We start from the raw sequence: 18,379 nt of genomic DNA, 5'->3' as shown, positions 1-18,379 counted from the left end.
ACCCCAGAGACAATGGGCCAAAGAGAGAGTAAGGACATCAATTAGTACGGTAATTCAATAATATGTACACAAAGTGATGGGGAGTTAAACTGAGCATTATATCCTAAAACATATTTCAAAATGCTGAAGATGGATATCCCAATCTCCAAACTTTCCAAATCATTGATCACTAGTTTCTGCTTCCATTTGCCAGCCCACTAAAACAGTCTACTCTTTTAAAGTGCAACCTTTGCATTACTTAACAAAGAAAATAGAGTCTCTTAGAAAGACAAATTTCACGTCTGTTTGCTGTTCTTGCATTTAGGAATATATTAAAAGATACATTCTTATTTCCAATCCTAATGGAAGTGACATTTGCTCCCTCTTCACAGGCAATTCCCTTCTGAACACTCATAATTCTCATCTCTTCAAAAAAATTGCTTCCCTCTGATTTTTGTATCTCTAAAATTACCCTTTTCATTAACTCATTCCTCTTAAACTAGGCTCTTCTACAACCCCCAATATTTTACTTTATCATATCTTCCTCACTCTCAAGATTCATGGCAGTGGACTTCATTAACAAACTCCTTTTCCTTGCCTCCCTTTTGTTCCAAATTGAAATTAGCTTTCTGGAGCCACAACTTGATTGAAACTTTCTTATCGAGTTCAATGAATATACTCATAAGTGTCTTTTGTATCTTTAATTTCTTGGTATGATATGGTGCTTATATTTCACATTACTCTTTTAAGAAATAAATGAAGTACATATTTTACTGAGTTTTAATAAGCTTTTGTATCTTCTTGTGGCCTAAATGCTTTGCAAGAACATTAGAAATTCAACTGACTGATCAAGAAACAAAATGCCTACAGGATTGCTGAAATAATCTTATATTTTCGCCAAAAGCCAGCTATTATATAATATATCGTATATATCAACAGTTAGTTTAAGGATAACACATTATAGCTTTCATTTATTTTTTCTTCAATCAATGTTGGTAAAATATTTAACAATCCTATATAATAAAAGTCTAATATGCAAATTGTCCCTTCGACCAGAAGTTCAACTGGGAGTTCAACCAGGAGTTTGAACAGGGGGCTGGGCCAGCCGGCCAATAGTCTGTGGCCCCTCCCCCTGGCCAACCCAGCCCAATCGGCCCCAATTGGGGCAGGCAGGCCAGACTCCACCTGTGCATGAATTCATGCACTGGACCTCTAGTATATTATAACAAGGTGACATACAACCTCTAAATGGTGCATAATGATTTCACTTTCCTAGCATTAACAAATGGTAGATAATTATTGTTAAATAAATGAATGCAAAAAAAAAGAAATGCAGAAGAAAAAATAAAAAAATAAAGTAAATGCATATTTTCTCATTAAAGTAATTCAAAATATTGATCTTTGAATTATTTATTTAAACAGCAATTTCAGCAGAAATATGCAGAAATTTTGAGAGCTCATAAATAAAGTAAATGCATATCTTCTCATTAATATAATTCAAAATATTGATCTTTGAATTATTTATTTAAACAGCAATTGAAAGTATGCATATTTTAAGGTAAGTTGGAAGAAAAGAAGTCCATGAAATATATTCATAATAGGGAGTAAGTTAAATATACATGATCAACTAAAGGGAAAAATTAGAGCCAAGCCAACCCTACTTTTGTAATAAGATAGAAATCTCAAAATAAATAAACTGGCTTAGCAATTGCGTAAGGATTAATTTCCTGTTATAGTTTAGGCTGAAGTGAATGCACGACTATTCTCATGGCTTTCTAACTGCTTTTCCAGCTCATATTCTGTCTCTCAATGATTTTACCACTCCTATAAGATTTATCTTCCCAAATAAAAGATCTCATCATGCTTATTGTCTGCACAAAACCTGTAATATCTCCCTTGACCACTACATCAGCTATGCTTCCATGATGCTCCAATAAGTCTCCTGCAGAACGGAAGCAGGCAGACTCTGTGTCCAGCTTCCTAGACTGGTTTTATGGCTTCCATACTTATCAGCTATAAGTTTGATGGGCATGGTAATTAAAGTTCTCTGTACTTTGGTTTTCTTATTTAAAAAACACAATAGTGATTTTAATGAGTACAATGTTATTGCAAAAATTAAGAGAAATACTTCATGACATGTTAGGAATAGTGTCCTACTCCATGATGAGCACTTGATAAGAATGAGCTATTACTTTATTATTGCTGTTGTTGTTGCTATTTGAGATTCAAAGTAACATAAGATTGTCTATATGTGATAGATGGTTTTATATATGTTGTCTATTTAACTTGAACAAAAAATTTCTAAAATAGAAATTAGTATTCCTTTTTTACAAATAAGGAGACTAAGATCCAGACATGTTCAATAACTTCTGTAAATTCGTACAGTGACTGAGTGCTACAGGCAACTTCCAGCCCAGGTTTCCTGACTTCATGTGGAGGGTACTTTTTACTGCACAAGAGCTTCCCTTCCAGGTTGTCACCTAGTGCTCCACGCTGAAGAATACTGGCTTATAGTCCTGGCTATGAGTTTGAATCCCTGTTGCTTACAATTCATACAAACTCTCCGAGCTCAGTTTTCTCCACTGTAAAAGATGGGCAGTGATGCTAGTTTTAGAAAAGTATTAAGAGGATTATTTCATTTAGTACAGTAGATGGTGTATACCATGTGCATTATTTTATAAAAGATACATATTTATTATTAGTTTTATTAATTTACATTGATACAATTTCATGCTATCCTAACTTCTCACACTTTACACCCTGGTTTCCATGCCTTAATCTTCCCTGTGCTCATCTCTGTCTTTTGAAAATGTGCCCATCCTTCGTAGAGAAATGTTTTCCTTTGTTCCAAAGCATTGACTTATTCTTTAACTAGATGCAGACCCCCACTCCCTTGTCCAAGTTCTGTGGGACTTGATATACTTCATCATTGAGAATTTTCCTTATTAAGTGTGCATATCTTGTAATCTGTAATTACACAGCAATATTTTTGCTGCAAAGTGTACAAATGTTCACACTCATTAGGATAAATAAAGACTATATAAACAGGCTCATATTGGTCCTGGTCATATTCTAACACATGTATAATAGTAGGCTAGCATGCACTGCCAAATAATTACATTAAAACATTTCAAGTTTTTTATTTTATTTTAAGATTGCACATAAATTATTATAGACTTGTATAACTTCCTTGGTTCCCCTCCCTGGATTTGTAGGTTCTTTCTCAAATTTCTGTGGTTTCTATCTAGCACAATTGTGTATTTACTCATGTTATTCTCCATGACTGCAGGATCTCTAAGAGCAGAGAGTGTACTAGTATCTTCATCTTTGTATGCTCTTCAGGACTGAGGATGTTCTGAACTCCCACTAGGTGTGTTAGGTATACTTTATAAGCAAGAAAAAATTCACATCAATATTCTGAATGTGTAGTTGGTGCTAAAAGTACTGTCTTCCAAATATGACAATACTTTTTTTTCATGATAATTAATATACATTGAGTGATAATTCAAGCAATTTTTTTAAAGCAGTCTAAATTGTACTGGTATTAAATTCCATAAGATGATCTCATAAGGAATTTAACCTATTGATGGTCTGTTTGAATTAGGATCCCAGAAAAGGTAGGCAATGGTCCAAAATTTCAAATTCTAATCTAAATTTGGGAAATTGGGACATGATGGGTGAACATTTTTAGCATCTTATTTAGCAATTTATAAGTAAGTTATATAAAAGTCAAAGATGGTATTTTTTTTTTACTAAAATTGATTAATGCTGTGTGTTTATAAACATTTTTCTTCTTAGTGATGATATACTTTAGAAGAAGAAACAGTAATTCATGCCACCTCACCTATATGTTGTCCATACATGTGATAAAAGAAGCTGAAACAATATGCAGTGTTTGTGGGTCCATAAGGGTTTTTGGGAGCGATGCTGAAGACAGGGCTGAGAAGTCGAGCCTTTTCGCCTTCCAATCTTGGTCGCGATGTCTCAATGTACATATAAAAACCTTTAAAAAGACAAAATAAAATGTTTAAATATATTGTTATTAGGGAACATGCAATTTGAAAATGTTGATAAGTGTTAGAATTCTTATACAAGTACAGATTGATAAAAGGATTGGCATCTCATTTATGAAATCTGTAAATGTATGATATTATATAAAGAATAAAGGATTTACACACTTAAAAAACACTTTAAAATGTATAAAAATGTAAGACAAAATTAGAACTTTACACTTAATTTCAAAACATTATCCTAGTCTGTCAACTATATGTGTCTCAATTCTGAGAGAAAATTAATGTCTATAAACCTTGGAAATACCTGAATTATTGATACTGTGCAAAATTTTTTTAAATATTTTATTCCACAATCTTTAAATCTATAGCTAAGTGTTCTCTTGCCTTTTATATTAGTGGCATTTCTAACATCCCAAGGTTGAAGTATGTTTGTTATTAACACATTTCATACCCTCATACCTTCTTTGGAGCCACTACGATCAGCATTAGGTCCTGTATTTGGAGTATATTTTGTATTTCTTGTTGCAGTACTTTGCTTTGTCCAGTCAAAATTATCTGTATCATCTTGTGTGAACAAACAAATGTTACCATCTTCAAATCCACAATGAAATTCTCCTGTTAACAAAATTTAATTAAAGTGATTATTATTAATTGAAGTAATACAAACATTGCAATATTCTTATAGGAGAAATTTAAATCATTATACAGCAATAAAATAATGCAAAATTGCAGTAATGAAATCAGAGCCATAAGAGCCATAATTGTGTAAAAGATTACAACTAGACATAAAATAATTTTATTTTAATGAAAAAGACAATAATATATAAATCAGTCTCTTGTTTAATAATTTAAACCAAAACCATTTTCTTCTGAAATATTCAGATAACTAAAAGACCATAATTCACCTTTGATTTATGGCTAAAGAGTTTTCCCAACTTTGTTTTTCAGTATAGGAACAATTCAAGCTAAACTGTCAATTAGAAAATCATCTTTTAAATTTACCTGGAAGCATGTTAAAGCTATATATACTGAGATACTTTCATGTATACCCATTTACACAAATGGAAGATTACTTATGGGAAGCTAATGACAAATTATTTTAAATGGTAGTTAATGTTTCATACTTTGTATGAATACTAGAGGCCCAGTGCACCAAATTCGTGCATTGGGGGGGGGTTGTGTTTTCTCAGCCCATCCTGAACCCTCTCCAATCTGGGACCCCTCTCACAATCTAGGACTGCTGGCTTTTAACTGCTCACCTGCCTGCCTACCTGATTGCCCCTAACTGCTTCTTCCTGCCAGCCTGAACCCCCTCTAACCCCTCCCCTGCCAGCCTGGTCACCTCTAACTGCCCCCCCCCCACAGGCCTGGTCCCCACCAACTGCTCTCCCCTGCATGCCTGGTCCCCCCTAACTATCTTCCCTGCAGGCCTGGTTCCACCCCCCCAACTGCCCTCCCCTGCAGGCCTGGTCCCCCTAACTGCCCTCCCCTGCAGGCCTGGTCGCGCACAACTGCCCTCCTCTGCCGGCCATCTTGTGTGTTGGAGTGATGGTCAATTTGCACATTACCCCTTTATTATATAGGATGGGTTTGCAAGTTGGGAGTGGAGCCCTAGCAGTTGGGACCATGCCCCTGAATCAATCTTTATATTTCTTTATACTAACAATGAACTATCTGAAAGGGGTTTAAGAAAAATTAATATTATTAAAATATTCATAGTACCCAAAGTGATCTATAGATACAATGCAGTCCCTACAAAAATAGCAATAGCATTTTTTTATATAAAAATACAAAAAAATTTTTCTACTGGTGAGCTTCATGTGAAACCACACATGAGATCCCAAGCTGCCAATACAATTATGAACAAGAATAAAACTGGAGGCATTTTAAAATATAAAGTTACAGTAATCAAAAGAGTATGGTGCTTGCACACTATTGGTGGGAAAGTAAATTGATGCATCATGGAAAATAATATGGAGGTTCCCCCAAAAATAAAATATAGAATTACCATATGATCCAATAATCTGTCATATGAGTCTACATGCAAAGGAAATTAAATCAGGACTAAAAGAGATATGCACTCCATGTTCATTACAATATTATTCACAGTAGCCAAGTTATAGAAACAGCTTAAGTGTCTGTTGATAAATGAAAAGATAAAAAAATTGTGGCAGATATATTCCATGGGGTATTTTTAAGCCTAAAAAATATAAGGCTATCCCACCATCTATACTAATAAAAGGGTAATATGCTATTAGACTGGATGTCCTTCCGGACATCATTCCGGATGAAGCTGAGGCAGAGGGAAGCCCAGCTCTCAGGTACCTGCCAGTGGCCAGAGTGAAACCCGGGTCCGGAGTGCCAGAGAGAAGCCGATGCAGGCAGCCAGGGGAAGGAAGGCCTACTCTTGCACAATTTCATGCATCAAGCCTCTAGTTTGCAATAAAATGGATGAAACTGGAGGACATTATACTAGGTGAAAAAGCCAGACACAGAAAGAAATAGAATCTAATAAAAGTGAAAATCATAGAAGCAAAGAGTAGAATGAAGGTTGCCAGGGGTCAGAGGAGATGGAAAAGGAGAGATGTTGGACAAAGGGTAGTAACTTTCAGTTATGCAGGATAGGTTCTGGAGATCTGCTGTTCAACATTGTGCCTGTAGCTAACAATGCTGCATTGTACACAGAACATTTGGTGAAGAAGGTAGGTATAATGTTAACTGTTTTTATCATAATAAAATGAGACACAATTTACATTTACCAATAAAAGTAAAACTGAGGGCTTTCCCTTTGAATTTAAGGAATATTTTTTGTTTTGTTTTTGTTTTCAGATTCAAGAATCACTGAATCTCTTTGTGTTTAATTATATTGTATATTCTGATTAAGAAGATTCGCAGGGACTATAACATTTTGGAGATTCAAACTCAGCACATTTCTGGATAAACAATATGCCACATAAAATATTTACTAACACATATTTGTGTCACGAATCTTACACTAAACAAGACATGACTACCTGATACTACCAGTTGAAGATCTAATGTTGATGACAGAACTTAGTTATATTCATGGGTAGGTATCTTTTAGGTAGAATATGAAATTCTTTAGTTGCTATTTTGGAGTCATAATAAGGAAAATGTTTAATTTTAAATATTTTTATTTTCTTAATTACATATTATATACACAAACAAAATGTCCTAAAACAAAGGTAAAGATTGAAGATTTCAGCTTGTACATCTTCTGTCAAAACTTTCTTTTTGGGTATTATAAAAGATTGTGTGTAATGATTTTTTATAGAATCATTTTAACATACATTTTGTGCAATTTATTTAGCCTTGTTTAAAAATATGCTTGCCTTTAAAAACAAAAAAAAATGGAGTATTTAAGTCTCTCATAGCAAGATTAAGCTACAACACAGCTTATGACAATTTAAGACTTTCCTATAATTTTATATCTGCCTAAACTTTCATAATTAGGGTTATTTTACATATGATCTAAGTTGTTTAGAATAAATTTGAGGGAAATATAAAAAACAATTTACATTTGAACAAAAATATATAAGTAATCTCAATAGTTCATTGCTTCTGTAGATATATATCTTTACAGTGAAAAACCTATTACTACAGAGATTTTTTTGAAAAGTTGGCAGGTAAAATGAAAAAAAAAACACCCCACTATATAGAACTATCATAATTTTATGATTATCCTGTCAATTTATATGAGGTAATTATAGATGTATGCAAAAAGTCTATTCATAAAAATATTCATTGAAATAAAAAATATCTTCATAGTTAATGAAAATTCACTCATCTATAAAACCTTATCAAAAGTCAATGTCATTGAAATATTAAAATATTTCAAAAAATAGAAAAGTAATAAAGTCCATGATTTTCACAAAATGTGGAACTGAAGATTGACTTTGTTTTGAATTGGCAGGTTTTCAGGGACTACATGGACATAAATAAGTATATTTAAAATATTCTCTGTTACTTGGTATCCAAAATTTTACTTCCCTGAATCATTTCCAATATGGTGAAGAATGAAAATTCAGGAATGAGTAGCCTGATGCCCAACAGTCCTCTAGTCCAATGTCCCTTTTCCCCCACCTACGCTCTTTTTTTACTTTATTTTGTTTTTCAGCTTTACTGAGGTATAATTGACAAATAAAATTGTATATATTTAAGGTGTACAACTTGATGTTTGGATATGAACACACATTTTGAAATGATGACCACTATTAAGTGAATTAACATATCCATCACTTCACATACCACAGTATCACAGTTATCATAATCTTTTTTTTCTTTTGTTTTGAGAATGCTTAAGATCTACCCTATTGGCAAATTCCAATGATACAATACGGTATTGTCAAATATAGTCACCATGCTGTACATTAACTCTCCAGAGCTGACTCATCTTGCATAACTGAAAGTGCATACCCTTGTCCAATATCTTCCTATTCCCCTCCCTCTTCTTAGCAACAACCATTCTGCTCCCTGAATCTGATTTTGAATATTTTAGACTCCACATATAAGTGATATCATGCAGTATTTGTCCTTCTCTGTCTGGTGTATTTCAATTAGCATAAGGAGCCAGGTTTATCCATGTAGCTTCGAATGATAGAATGACTTTTTTTTTTAAAGTTGAATAGTGTTCTCTTGTATGCATATACTGCATTTGCTTTATCCATTTATCTTTACATGGATATTTAGATAGTTTAATGTCTTGGCTATTTTGAATACTGCTACAATACACTTGGAATAATAGGTACCTCTTAAAGATTGAGATTTCATTTCCTTTGTATTTATAATAAGAAGTGGGATTATTGGATCATATGTTTGTTTGTTTTTTAATATCTGGAGGCATCTCCATACTGTTTTCTCTAATGGCTGCTAAAATTACATTGCTGCCAACTGTGCACAATGCTTAATTGAAGAGACTATCCTTTCTCCATTGTGTGTTCTTGGCACCCTCACTGGAAATCAGTTGACCATAAATTTATGGATTTATTTCTGGGATCTCTATTCTGTTCCATTGGTCTAAATACCAATTTTTATGCCAGTACCATGCTCCTTTGATTACTATGGCTTTGTAATATATTTTAAAATCAGAATGTGTGATGCCTCCAACTTTGTTCTTGTTGCTCAAGATTACATGGACTATTTAGGATCTCTTGTGGTTCCATATGTATTTTAGGTTTGTTTTACTATTTCTATAAAGAATGCCATTGATTTTTTATAGGAATTGAATCCATAGATAATTTTGTTTAATATGAATATTTTAACAATATTAATTCTCCCATTCCATGAACACAGAATGTCTTTCCATTTAGTTGTGTGTTTTATTTCCTTCAACAAGTTTTTGATTTCTTTGGCTAAGTATATTACTAAGTATTTTATTCTTTTTTGTTGTTATTGTGAATGGGATTTTCTTAATTTCATTTTCAGATAGTTCATTATTAGTGTATAGAAAGCCACTGTTTATTGCTTGTTGATTTTGTATTACACCATTTTACTAAATTTGTTCATCATTACTAACTTTGGACTGATATCATAAGTAATTAAAGTAAATCCTCTTTTTAGTTTTAAGTGGTTTCTGAGAGTTAGGCAGATTTTCAAATATACTATCTATAATAATAAAAGCATAATATGCTAATTAGACCAGACAGTTGAACGACCTTCCAGACATCCTTCCGGACAACCTTCCAGATGAAGCCAGGGCTGCGAGGGCCAAGCCCCTTGCACAATTTCATGCATCGGGCCTCTAGTATAAATATATTTTACATACATTTTTATATTACAAATATATTTATATATACACTTATTATATTATGCACATGTTTCATATACATACATATCATCTTGTACTCATAATCTCTAATTTACAGCAAAAATGTTCAAAAGATAATTTCCTCAAAGTTTTAAATTTCAACAATTTTACAGACTGCAGAACCTAAATCAAACCAAATACACTTCTCAAAAAATTAAAAACCTCTTTATAATAGAAAATTGCAACTCCATACTTGAGAGGCCCAAGAACTCATTTCACTTTGATTTCATATACTTTTTGGTTGCCACAGTTGAGCCACAGGCTAAAACTCAGGTTTGGTCTGAAAGCACCCTTCCTGACGAAATGAGCAGTGTGTTAGAAGGGCCAGGGAGCACTGCTGATGTGTATTGGAGCCTGTAGAACGTGGCTCTCTTGACCATTAATCATCTTTCCTGTCAGTTAACATTTTCAATCAAAAAATAATAAAAAATAGAAGGCCCTTGTCTTTTAAATTTGACAAATGCATTTTTTTTAGGTCTAATGAAGAACCAGACTGTGACAAATTGTTATGAAATTATATGTTTTGGGAATGGATATTTTGGATAAATTCACTTAAGCATTATGTAAGTTGATAAAATACAAAAGAACATTTAGGATTAGTATGATTTGTTGCAATATATAAAGCCTTATATCACATTTATTATCATTTAAACATAACACTTATTAATTATTGTCCTATAATTAATTTTTACTATTAAGAAGATGTTTCAGGCATACTATAATTTATAATTTAGCTAACATATATTCTAAATATTTTAAAATTTCATTATCAAGACAATAATCATTTTTGAAAGAAATATTGCTAAATAATATTATAAGAATTCATTAAAAATAATTATTAAGAACATATAAGATTTAGCAGCATTTTCTTCATTTGCAGAAACAACTCATATTCAAAACAGAAGTACTTAATATTTTTAACTTTATTTTTCTCATTTAGGTGTTTTCCTGAACTATTTAATTTTCACTTTCCCTTCAATTTCATTAACAATATAATTACTGGAAGGTGTGTTTTAATTAAATGTGGAGGATAAACAATAAGTATATTGTAACTAACTGAAATATTATAGTAAAATTACAGTAACAGAAAACAAGCTTGCTAGGAGCTTGGTGCAAGGAGATTTAACTACAAAGGAGCAGAGGAAAATTTTAGGGGTGATGTAACTTTGTGGTGCTGGTTACATGGCTGCGTTGGTCAACAGTTCTTAAATGTCTTTAATAGGGTGGCTTTTACCATATGTAAATCAGACCTTGAAAATAAATGACAAAAATTAAAAATATTACAGCATTTACAAATAAGATCTCAGGTAAAAGCAATGTAACTCAGGGAAAGAAAAAATAACTTTCCATAGCAAAAATCTAAAACAAAACATTACCTTCTTTTGCATGTTGGCCTATTTAGTTCTCTTATTGAATAATGTCTGGCTAGTTGGTTAAGAACCTGAATCTATAAATGGCTTTGTTTGATAAAATATTTTTATTATATGTATTTAGGACCTGAAGGCAATACCAGGGTTAAATAAATCAATTAATAAGAAAAAATGTAACTTGTCAATAACATAAAAATAATTATTCTTGATAACTTACAGGAATTATTGTGTAATGTTTAGTAAAAATCTTTATTTTAAACAACTCTCAGCTTCCATCATATTGACTATTCATTAAAAACCAAAAGGTACACAGCTAATGGAAAGCTTTGATATAGAAGGTTATGCTGGAAATTGTTTTAAAAATAAAAATCCAATCTTTGACTAAATGTAAAATGCTTGCTGAGGAAAAGATATTGGTAACTATGACCTAACAGTTCCAAGCTTCTTAAAGAAGCATTAACAAACAGGTGTGCGTGCGTGTGTGTGTGTGCATACATATACAGGATGGGGCAAAAGTAGGCTTACAGTTGTTTGTATGAAAAATAATACAATAATTTATAAATAATAATACAAGAATAAACTGTTTCCCGTAGTCACAACTGTAAACCTACTTTTGCCCCACTTTGTACTTTTTACATACATACTAAAATGTATGTACATATTTTTCTCTATATGAATTCTGTTTTAAAATTAATTTTATTATAAAAAAACAATATTTTTGTAACTACTTTGAATGGAAACTCATGTCTAGTGCTCACACAAGAGTAAATTGATGTCATAAAGTTACTGACTAGGAAATTAGTATATATTTCCTAGTGAAATGACAGTCAAAATATTTTCTACCACTAGGATAAAACTAGTAAAAATCTGATGAGCAAAAAAATAAAATAAAAAAAGAAGAAGAAGCTTTCAAATTCTAAATTGTCTCTCATTAAGACACACTTCTGGCTTTTGTAACTTTTGAGCAGCATACTCCAGACACACTGAGCTTTTACTCAGTTATTATCTGCATATGACTTTCTTTTCAATGACAGGTATGCCTTTCTTCATCTTCACCTAAGCAACCTATATTCAACTCTCAGACCCCAGCTCAAATATCATCTCTTCTGTAAAATTTTCTCCTTTGCCAAGTGATTAGTAATACTTATATTGTATTGAGATAGTCTGTGAGCAAACACTCCATCTACTAGTTATTTACATATATCTATTGCTTAGTAGATAGAAGCTGTTTAAAAATTTTTACTTGAGTTGAAATACTTGTAAAATTTATCCTGTATCTAGTTTTAATTTTCCCATGACAACTCTTTTTAAACATTTCTAATTAGTGTGCAGTCAGAGAACTTACTTTGAAAGGAATTATAATCAATATAGTAATTAACTAGCAATAGTACCATGGGGAGAAGCCAGAGAGATTCTTATTTATACAATTAATTCATCCTGAAACTGTCATTCATTTGTTCTCTTAACAAATGATCATTTGAACAAATATCAGGTGCTATGATAGACACATAGATAGTAAGATATAAGGAGAAATTAGAAACAGATATTGTTTTTAAATATTTTGTAATTTACTGGAGGATTAGCTCATCACACAGATGAAGATAAATTATTATGGGAACTCAAAAAGAGGAAATACTTAGTGAAGCAAGATGCATTTGTACTAAACCGTATAATAAAAGTGAACATTAAAGAGTTGATAATAGTACCCACTTCAAGGGGTCATTTCTAATGATTAAATAAACTTTTATATATGAAAGAAATATTTAAACAATAGAAATCTATAAAATATTCAATATTAAAATTTGAATATGGAAAAATGGAGTCAAAGAGAATCTTTAGTGGAAAATATAGCAAGAACAGAGATTCCATAGTTTTGTCTTTGTTATATAGGAAGTGAAAGACCATTGCAGAAAAGGAACTACAGTAAAATGAGAATAAAGACTTGGACATTTTCTTCCCTAAGTATAGGAAATGGAGAATTTTGGATGGATGGGAGTAAGAGTGCAAAGGGGCTCTTCATTCTTTTATTAGCCAAGAACAATATATTCTAACACACAAAATCAATTCTTAATTTTAATGTGAAATATTATTAAAACAATGGTGACCAGATTATCTCCTTTTTTCCATATAAGATTGGTATACAGAGTAGTGATCCATTAAAAATCATTTTTTTTTACCCCCAATCCTCACCAAAGGATATGTTTTTTATTGAATTTAGAGAGAAGAGGAAGGGGTAGAGAGAAAGAGAAAAACATTGATTTGAGAGAGAAACATTGATCAGTTGCCTCCAGTCAGCACCCTGACTAGGGATCAAACCTGCAACTTAGGTATGTGCTCTGACTGGGAATTGAACCCACAATGTTTTGGTGTATAGGATGGGATGATGCTCTAACCAACTGAGCCAATCAGCCAGGGCTCCATGAAAAATCTTGTTTAAACCATTCAAATACCAATTTTCTAAGTAACAATAGTCTTTATGAGTGGAATGTAAAAATAAAAAATGAGAATTAAAGAAAAATAATAGCAATAAAAATGATATGTAATGCCATAATAGAAAAAAATAATTCCACAGTTACACAAATAACAAATATTAAGCAAGTTGGGGTAAATGACTCCATATTTAGAAAAAAATTATTAAAATCAATATTAATATTAAATAATTTGTCTTTATAACCATTTCCTTTGAAACTTAAAATTTACACTTAAAGCTGGTTTTATTGATTCTTAGCCAGGATATTTTAAACCTAATAAGAACAGTTGCTAAATAGTATTCGTATGTCTATGCATTTTCTATTTTCTTAAGTATAAAATACAATGTAATTCTTAAAGTAAAAATATACTTACTCAAATGAGGATTAACAGGAGCTACAAAAAAGCAAAAAATAATGTTAGAATGGCTTGAATGTCTTTTAGCAATAAAAGTCTAATCAGTGTCTCATAGTTTTTTACCAAAACTTAATGATCTTCCCCACTGTGACCATGGAGAATTATATTTGCAATCCATTTTGTTCGAGGGGATTAACAAGACCCTACTTTGGAGCTCAGCAATAACAGCCTGAAAGTACCCAAAGATCAATGTTTAATAGCATGTGGAATTTGTCATCTTCCAAAAAATGGAGTTGCTGACCTTTTATATCTTAACCAGTTCTAAGCAAAATGCAGAAATATAAACTGAGGCTGACAATAGGACAATATATAATCTAGATGTTTTAATAATGAAAGCAATTATCCAATAGAGAGTACACCTTAGTTTTTTTGGCTGCTATTTACTTCTGGTGAAAATAAAATGGTATATATGAAAGTAAAGCAATCTTCATATCACATGATGTATGTGTCCTAAAACAAATCGCCACTTCAGTAATGCTTTGTTTAATTACATTCACACACAGGTGTGCACACACAAATAGTTTTCAAATGTTAAGCAACACATTCGAATTTTTGTGCACCAGAAGAAATATTTATCTTAAAAAGGCTAATTGTGTTTGCAAAAAAGTAACAATTGATTTTTTTAAAGAATGTATTTTTATTGCTTTTTTAAACAGAGGAAGGGAGAGGGAGAGAGAGAGAGAGAAACATCAATTGGCTGCCTCCTGCGCACCCTCTGCCCTGGATGGAGTCCACAGTCTAAGCATGTGCTCTGACAGGTAATTGAACCAGCAATCTTTTGATGCACTCAATCAACTGAGCCATACCTACCAAAGCACCAATTGCTTTCTAGTTGAAGAGTATTAAACACTTTAAATTTTACTAAAAGAACACCAGCAATCTTTTGATGCACTCAATCAACTGAGCCACACCTACCAAAGGACCAATTGCTTTCTAGTTGAAGAATATTAAACACTTTAAATTTTACTAAAAGAACAAAAATATATCTACCCTAAAAGACAAATGGTATCTGTAGATATTGAGAAATTATTTTTTATTTTTTATATATTTTATTGATTTTTTACAGAGAGGAAGGGAAAGGGATAGAGAGTTAGAAACATCGATGAGAGAGAAACATCGATCAGCTGCCTCCTGCACATCCCCTACTGGGGATGTGCCCGCAACAAAGGTATATGCCCTTGACCAGAATCGAACCCGGGACCCTTCAGTCCGCAGGCCAATGCTCTATCCCCTGAGCCAAACCGGTTAGGGCGATATTGAGTAATTATTTATCACTTGGAAAGAAAGTTCCATTCTCTATGAAGGAAAGCATTATTGTAGTCTCCCAAGATTACAATGGGTAGCTATTCTAACCTGCAAAAGTTTATGTACTCTACTGTTAATTCCTATGTTAGATATTAACCACTTACGTTAAACTTGGGACTCTACTAGTGAAGTATGAAAGTCAATAGATGTATAACATGCAAAAACATGTTCATATGTAATGTTACATTAGTACATTGAGATCAATTTTAACAAAGTGAGTTAGTTTCCTAATCAATTACTTACTTTTGCTATTTCCACATAGAGAAGACAGACCATTCCAATTACTTTAGTTGTTTTTATTATTCTGTATTCCCCATTAAAAATGATGAAATAATTCCCCATTAAAAATGATGAAAGAAGAAACTATACATTCACTAGTTCCATTGAAATGGAGAAAAAATAATTGTTTTTCTTTCAAAATATCAATGTATTTTAATTGAAAGTTAATTTATAAAAATCAAAATTATTTCATAATTAAAATAATATAATATTGTCTATGTATTACCTTTCAAAGGAGTAAACATCTCTGAATTATAATTTAATTCTAAGAAATAATTCACAACTACAGTTCAATTTCAATTATAGTTCACTTTCAATATTATTTTGTACTAGTTTTAGGTGTAGAGCATAGTGGTTACATAATCATATACTTTAGAAAGTGTTCCTCCCAATATTTCCAGTACCCACCTGGCACCATACATAGTTATTGCAATATTATTGACTATATTCTCTATGCTGCACTTTACATCCCTGTGACTATTTTGTAACTATCAATTTTTACTTCTTAATCCCTTCATCCTGTCCCCAACCTCCCGCCCCTATGGAAACCACCAATCAGATCTCTGTGTCTGAGTGACCAGACTGAATTTTAATTGTCTTCTCATATGACATTTTTAGTCACAAAGCTCAGTAAAAATAACACAATTATCCTTGTGAAAATTTGCCATTATAAGTTCTGAATAATGAAATGAGTTCATTTCCTTATTTCAATGGAACTTGATGTCTAATTTCATATAAATACAGGTATACAGTTAAAGTATATTTTATTCCAACCTATATTAAATTAGTAATTTTAATGAAATGTTTACGATTTTAATAGGTATACTTAAGAATGTAAAGATAATTAAAGAAAATTACAACTAAGCATACTATTTATTTTCAAGATTTATTTATTTATTTTATTTTATTTTTGTTACTCCTCACCTGAGGATATTTTTCCATTGATTTTTAAAAGAGAGTGGAAGGGAGGGGGAGAGACACACAGAGAGAAACATTGATGTGAGAGACACATTGATTGGTTGCCTCCCTGCACCCATCTGACAGGGGTCAGGGGTTGAGCCTGAAATCAAGGTACAAGTCCTTTACTGGAATTGAACCTGGGACTCTTCATTCTGCATACTGAAGTCTATCCAATGAGCCAAACTGGAGCTCCAGATTTTTTATTTTAGTTTGTGGCCTCATATCCTATATAATAAAAGCCTAATATGCTAAGTGTCTTATCGTTCATTTGGCCATTCGATCAGTCACTATGATGTGCACTGATCACCAGGCGGCAGATGCTCTGACTGATAGGTTAGCTTGCTGCTGGGGTCTGGCCAATCAGTACTGGGCGAGATGGGCCAGACACGCCCTGGAGCCCTCCCATGGTCTCTCCCTGGCCCTGATCAAAATTATTTCATAATTAAAATAATATAATATTGTCTATGTATTATCTTTCAAAGGAGTAAACATCTCTGAATTATAATTTAATTCTAAGAAATAATTCACAACTGGTTCTACTGAGTTTATAGTTTCATAATTGTTTAACTTTATAAGACACCAAAACTTTCTGAATCTAATATCTTCAACTTTTAAATAAATAAATATTAATGCATAGTTTCTAATACCCCTCCATATTAAACAGTCCAAGTTTTATAACTTGGGGGTAAGGAAAATAAACATTAGATAAGAGGAGATATTGTATTATGTACCCACCAGCCAAAGTCAAATCATCTTCTGTCACCACATACTTGGCAACTTTACCCTTTACTACTCCCCACCCCGTTGGGGTGGTGGGCACACAATGCAATATACAGATCATGTGTCATTGAAATGCAAACTTAAAACCTATCTGATCTCATTAACCAATATCACCCTAATAAATTTAATTAAAACTAAAATAAAAGATAAGAGGAGATAATATTTCATATTTTAAAAAACATATAAAACTAAAACTTCAGAAAAATATATTGGGATGCTATCTAGTGTCTGTCCAATGAAATAATGGTAGTGATTAAAAAATATCAATTGTATTCTGCATAATATATAAATATCACTAACATTAAAGGTACTAGAGGCCTGGTGCATGAAATTTGTGCACTGGGGGGCGGGGGTCCCTCAGCCCAACCTGCCGCCTCTCACAGTCCCGGAGCCCTCAGAAGATGTCCTACTGATGCTTAGGCCCACTCCCCATGGAGCAGTCAGGCCATGGAGGCTCGGAGCAGGTGCCCCGTGTGTGTGTGTGTGTGTGTGTGTGTGTGTGTCTGTGTGTGTGTGTGTGTGTGTGTGTGTCTGCTGGGGGCCTGCCCCCAGCTGTGCTGTGGAGGCTCAGAGCAGGCGCCCCTCTGTGTTGATCTCTCAGGCTCCAGCTGAGCATGGTATTATTCTCTCAGATTGGGGCTGCACCCGGCCCCTCCTCCTGAGCCGGTTGTGACCATTACGGAGTCTTAACCTCATTTGCATATTACTTCTTTTTATATATATAGATATATATATTTTTTTGGTTAATCCTCATCTGAGGATATTTTTCCATTGATTTTTAGCGACAGTGGAAGAGAGAGAAGGAAAGTCAGAGAGAAACATCGATGTGAGAGAAACATACTGATCGTTTGCCTCCTGCACAAGCCCTGACCAGGGCCTGGGCGGGGGAGGAGCCTGCAACCAAGGTATGTTCCCCTGACCAGAATCAAACCCAGGACCCTTTGATCCACAGGCCGACGCTCTATCTACTGAGCCAAACC

General features: G+C 32.9%; 1 protein-coding gene across 3 annotated transcripts in view; it reads right to left on the bottom strand.

Moving 5' to 3' along the window:
* MDGA2 (MAM domain containing glycosylphosphatidylinositol anchor 2) overlaps window positions 1-18,379 on the bottom strand; it is a 528,724-nt gene that overhangs the window by 43,692 nt on the left and 466,653 nt on the right. For all 3 annotated transcript variants that reach the window (XM_014548202.1, XM_014548203.1, XM_014548205.1), the window contains 3 exons: window positions 14,034-14,054; window positions 4,452-4,607; window positions 3,824-3,982 (listed from right to left, as the gene is read on the bottom strand). In XM_014548202.1, the coding sequence (XP_014403688.1) occupies window positions 3,824-3,982; window positions 4,452-4,607; window positions 14,034-14,054 (336 nt within the window). The remainder of the gene's footprint in view (window positions 1-3,823; window positions 3,983-4,451; window positions 4,608-14,033; window positions 14,055-18,379) is intronic.

The sequence above is a fragment of the Myotis brandtii genome, unplaced genomic scaffold (assembly GCF_000412655.1).
Source record: "Myotis brandtii unplaced genomic scaffold, ASM41265v1 scaffold5, whole genome shotgun sequence".
Lineage (NCBI taxonomy): Eukaryota > Metazoa > Chordata > Mammalia > Chiroptera > Vespertilionidae > Myotis > Myotis brandtii.
The sequence above is the reverse complement of the archived record's forward strand: the minus strand, read 5'-3'. Positions and strand labels throughout refer to the sequence as shown.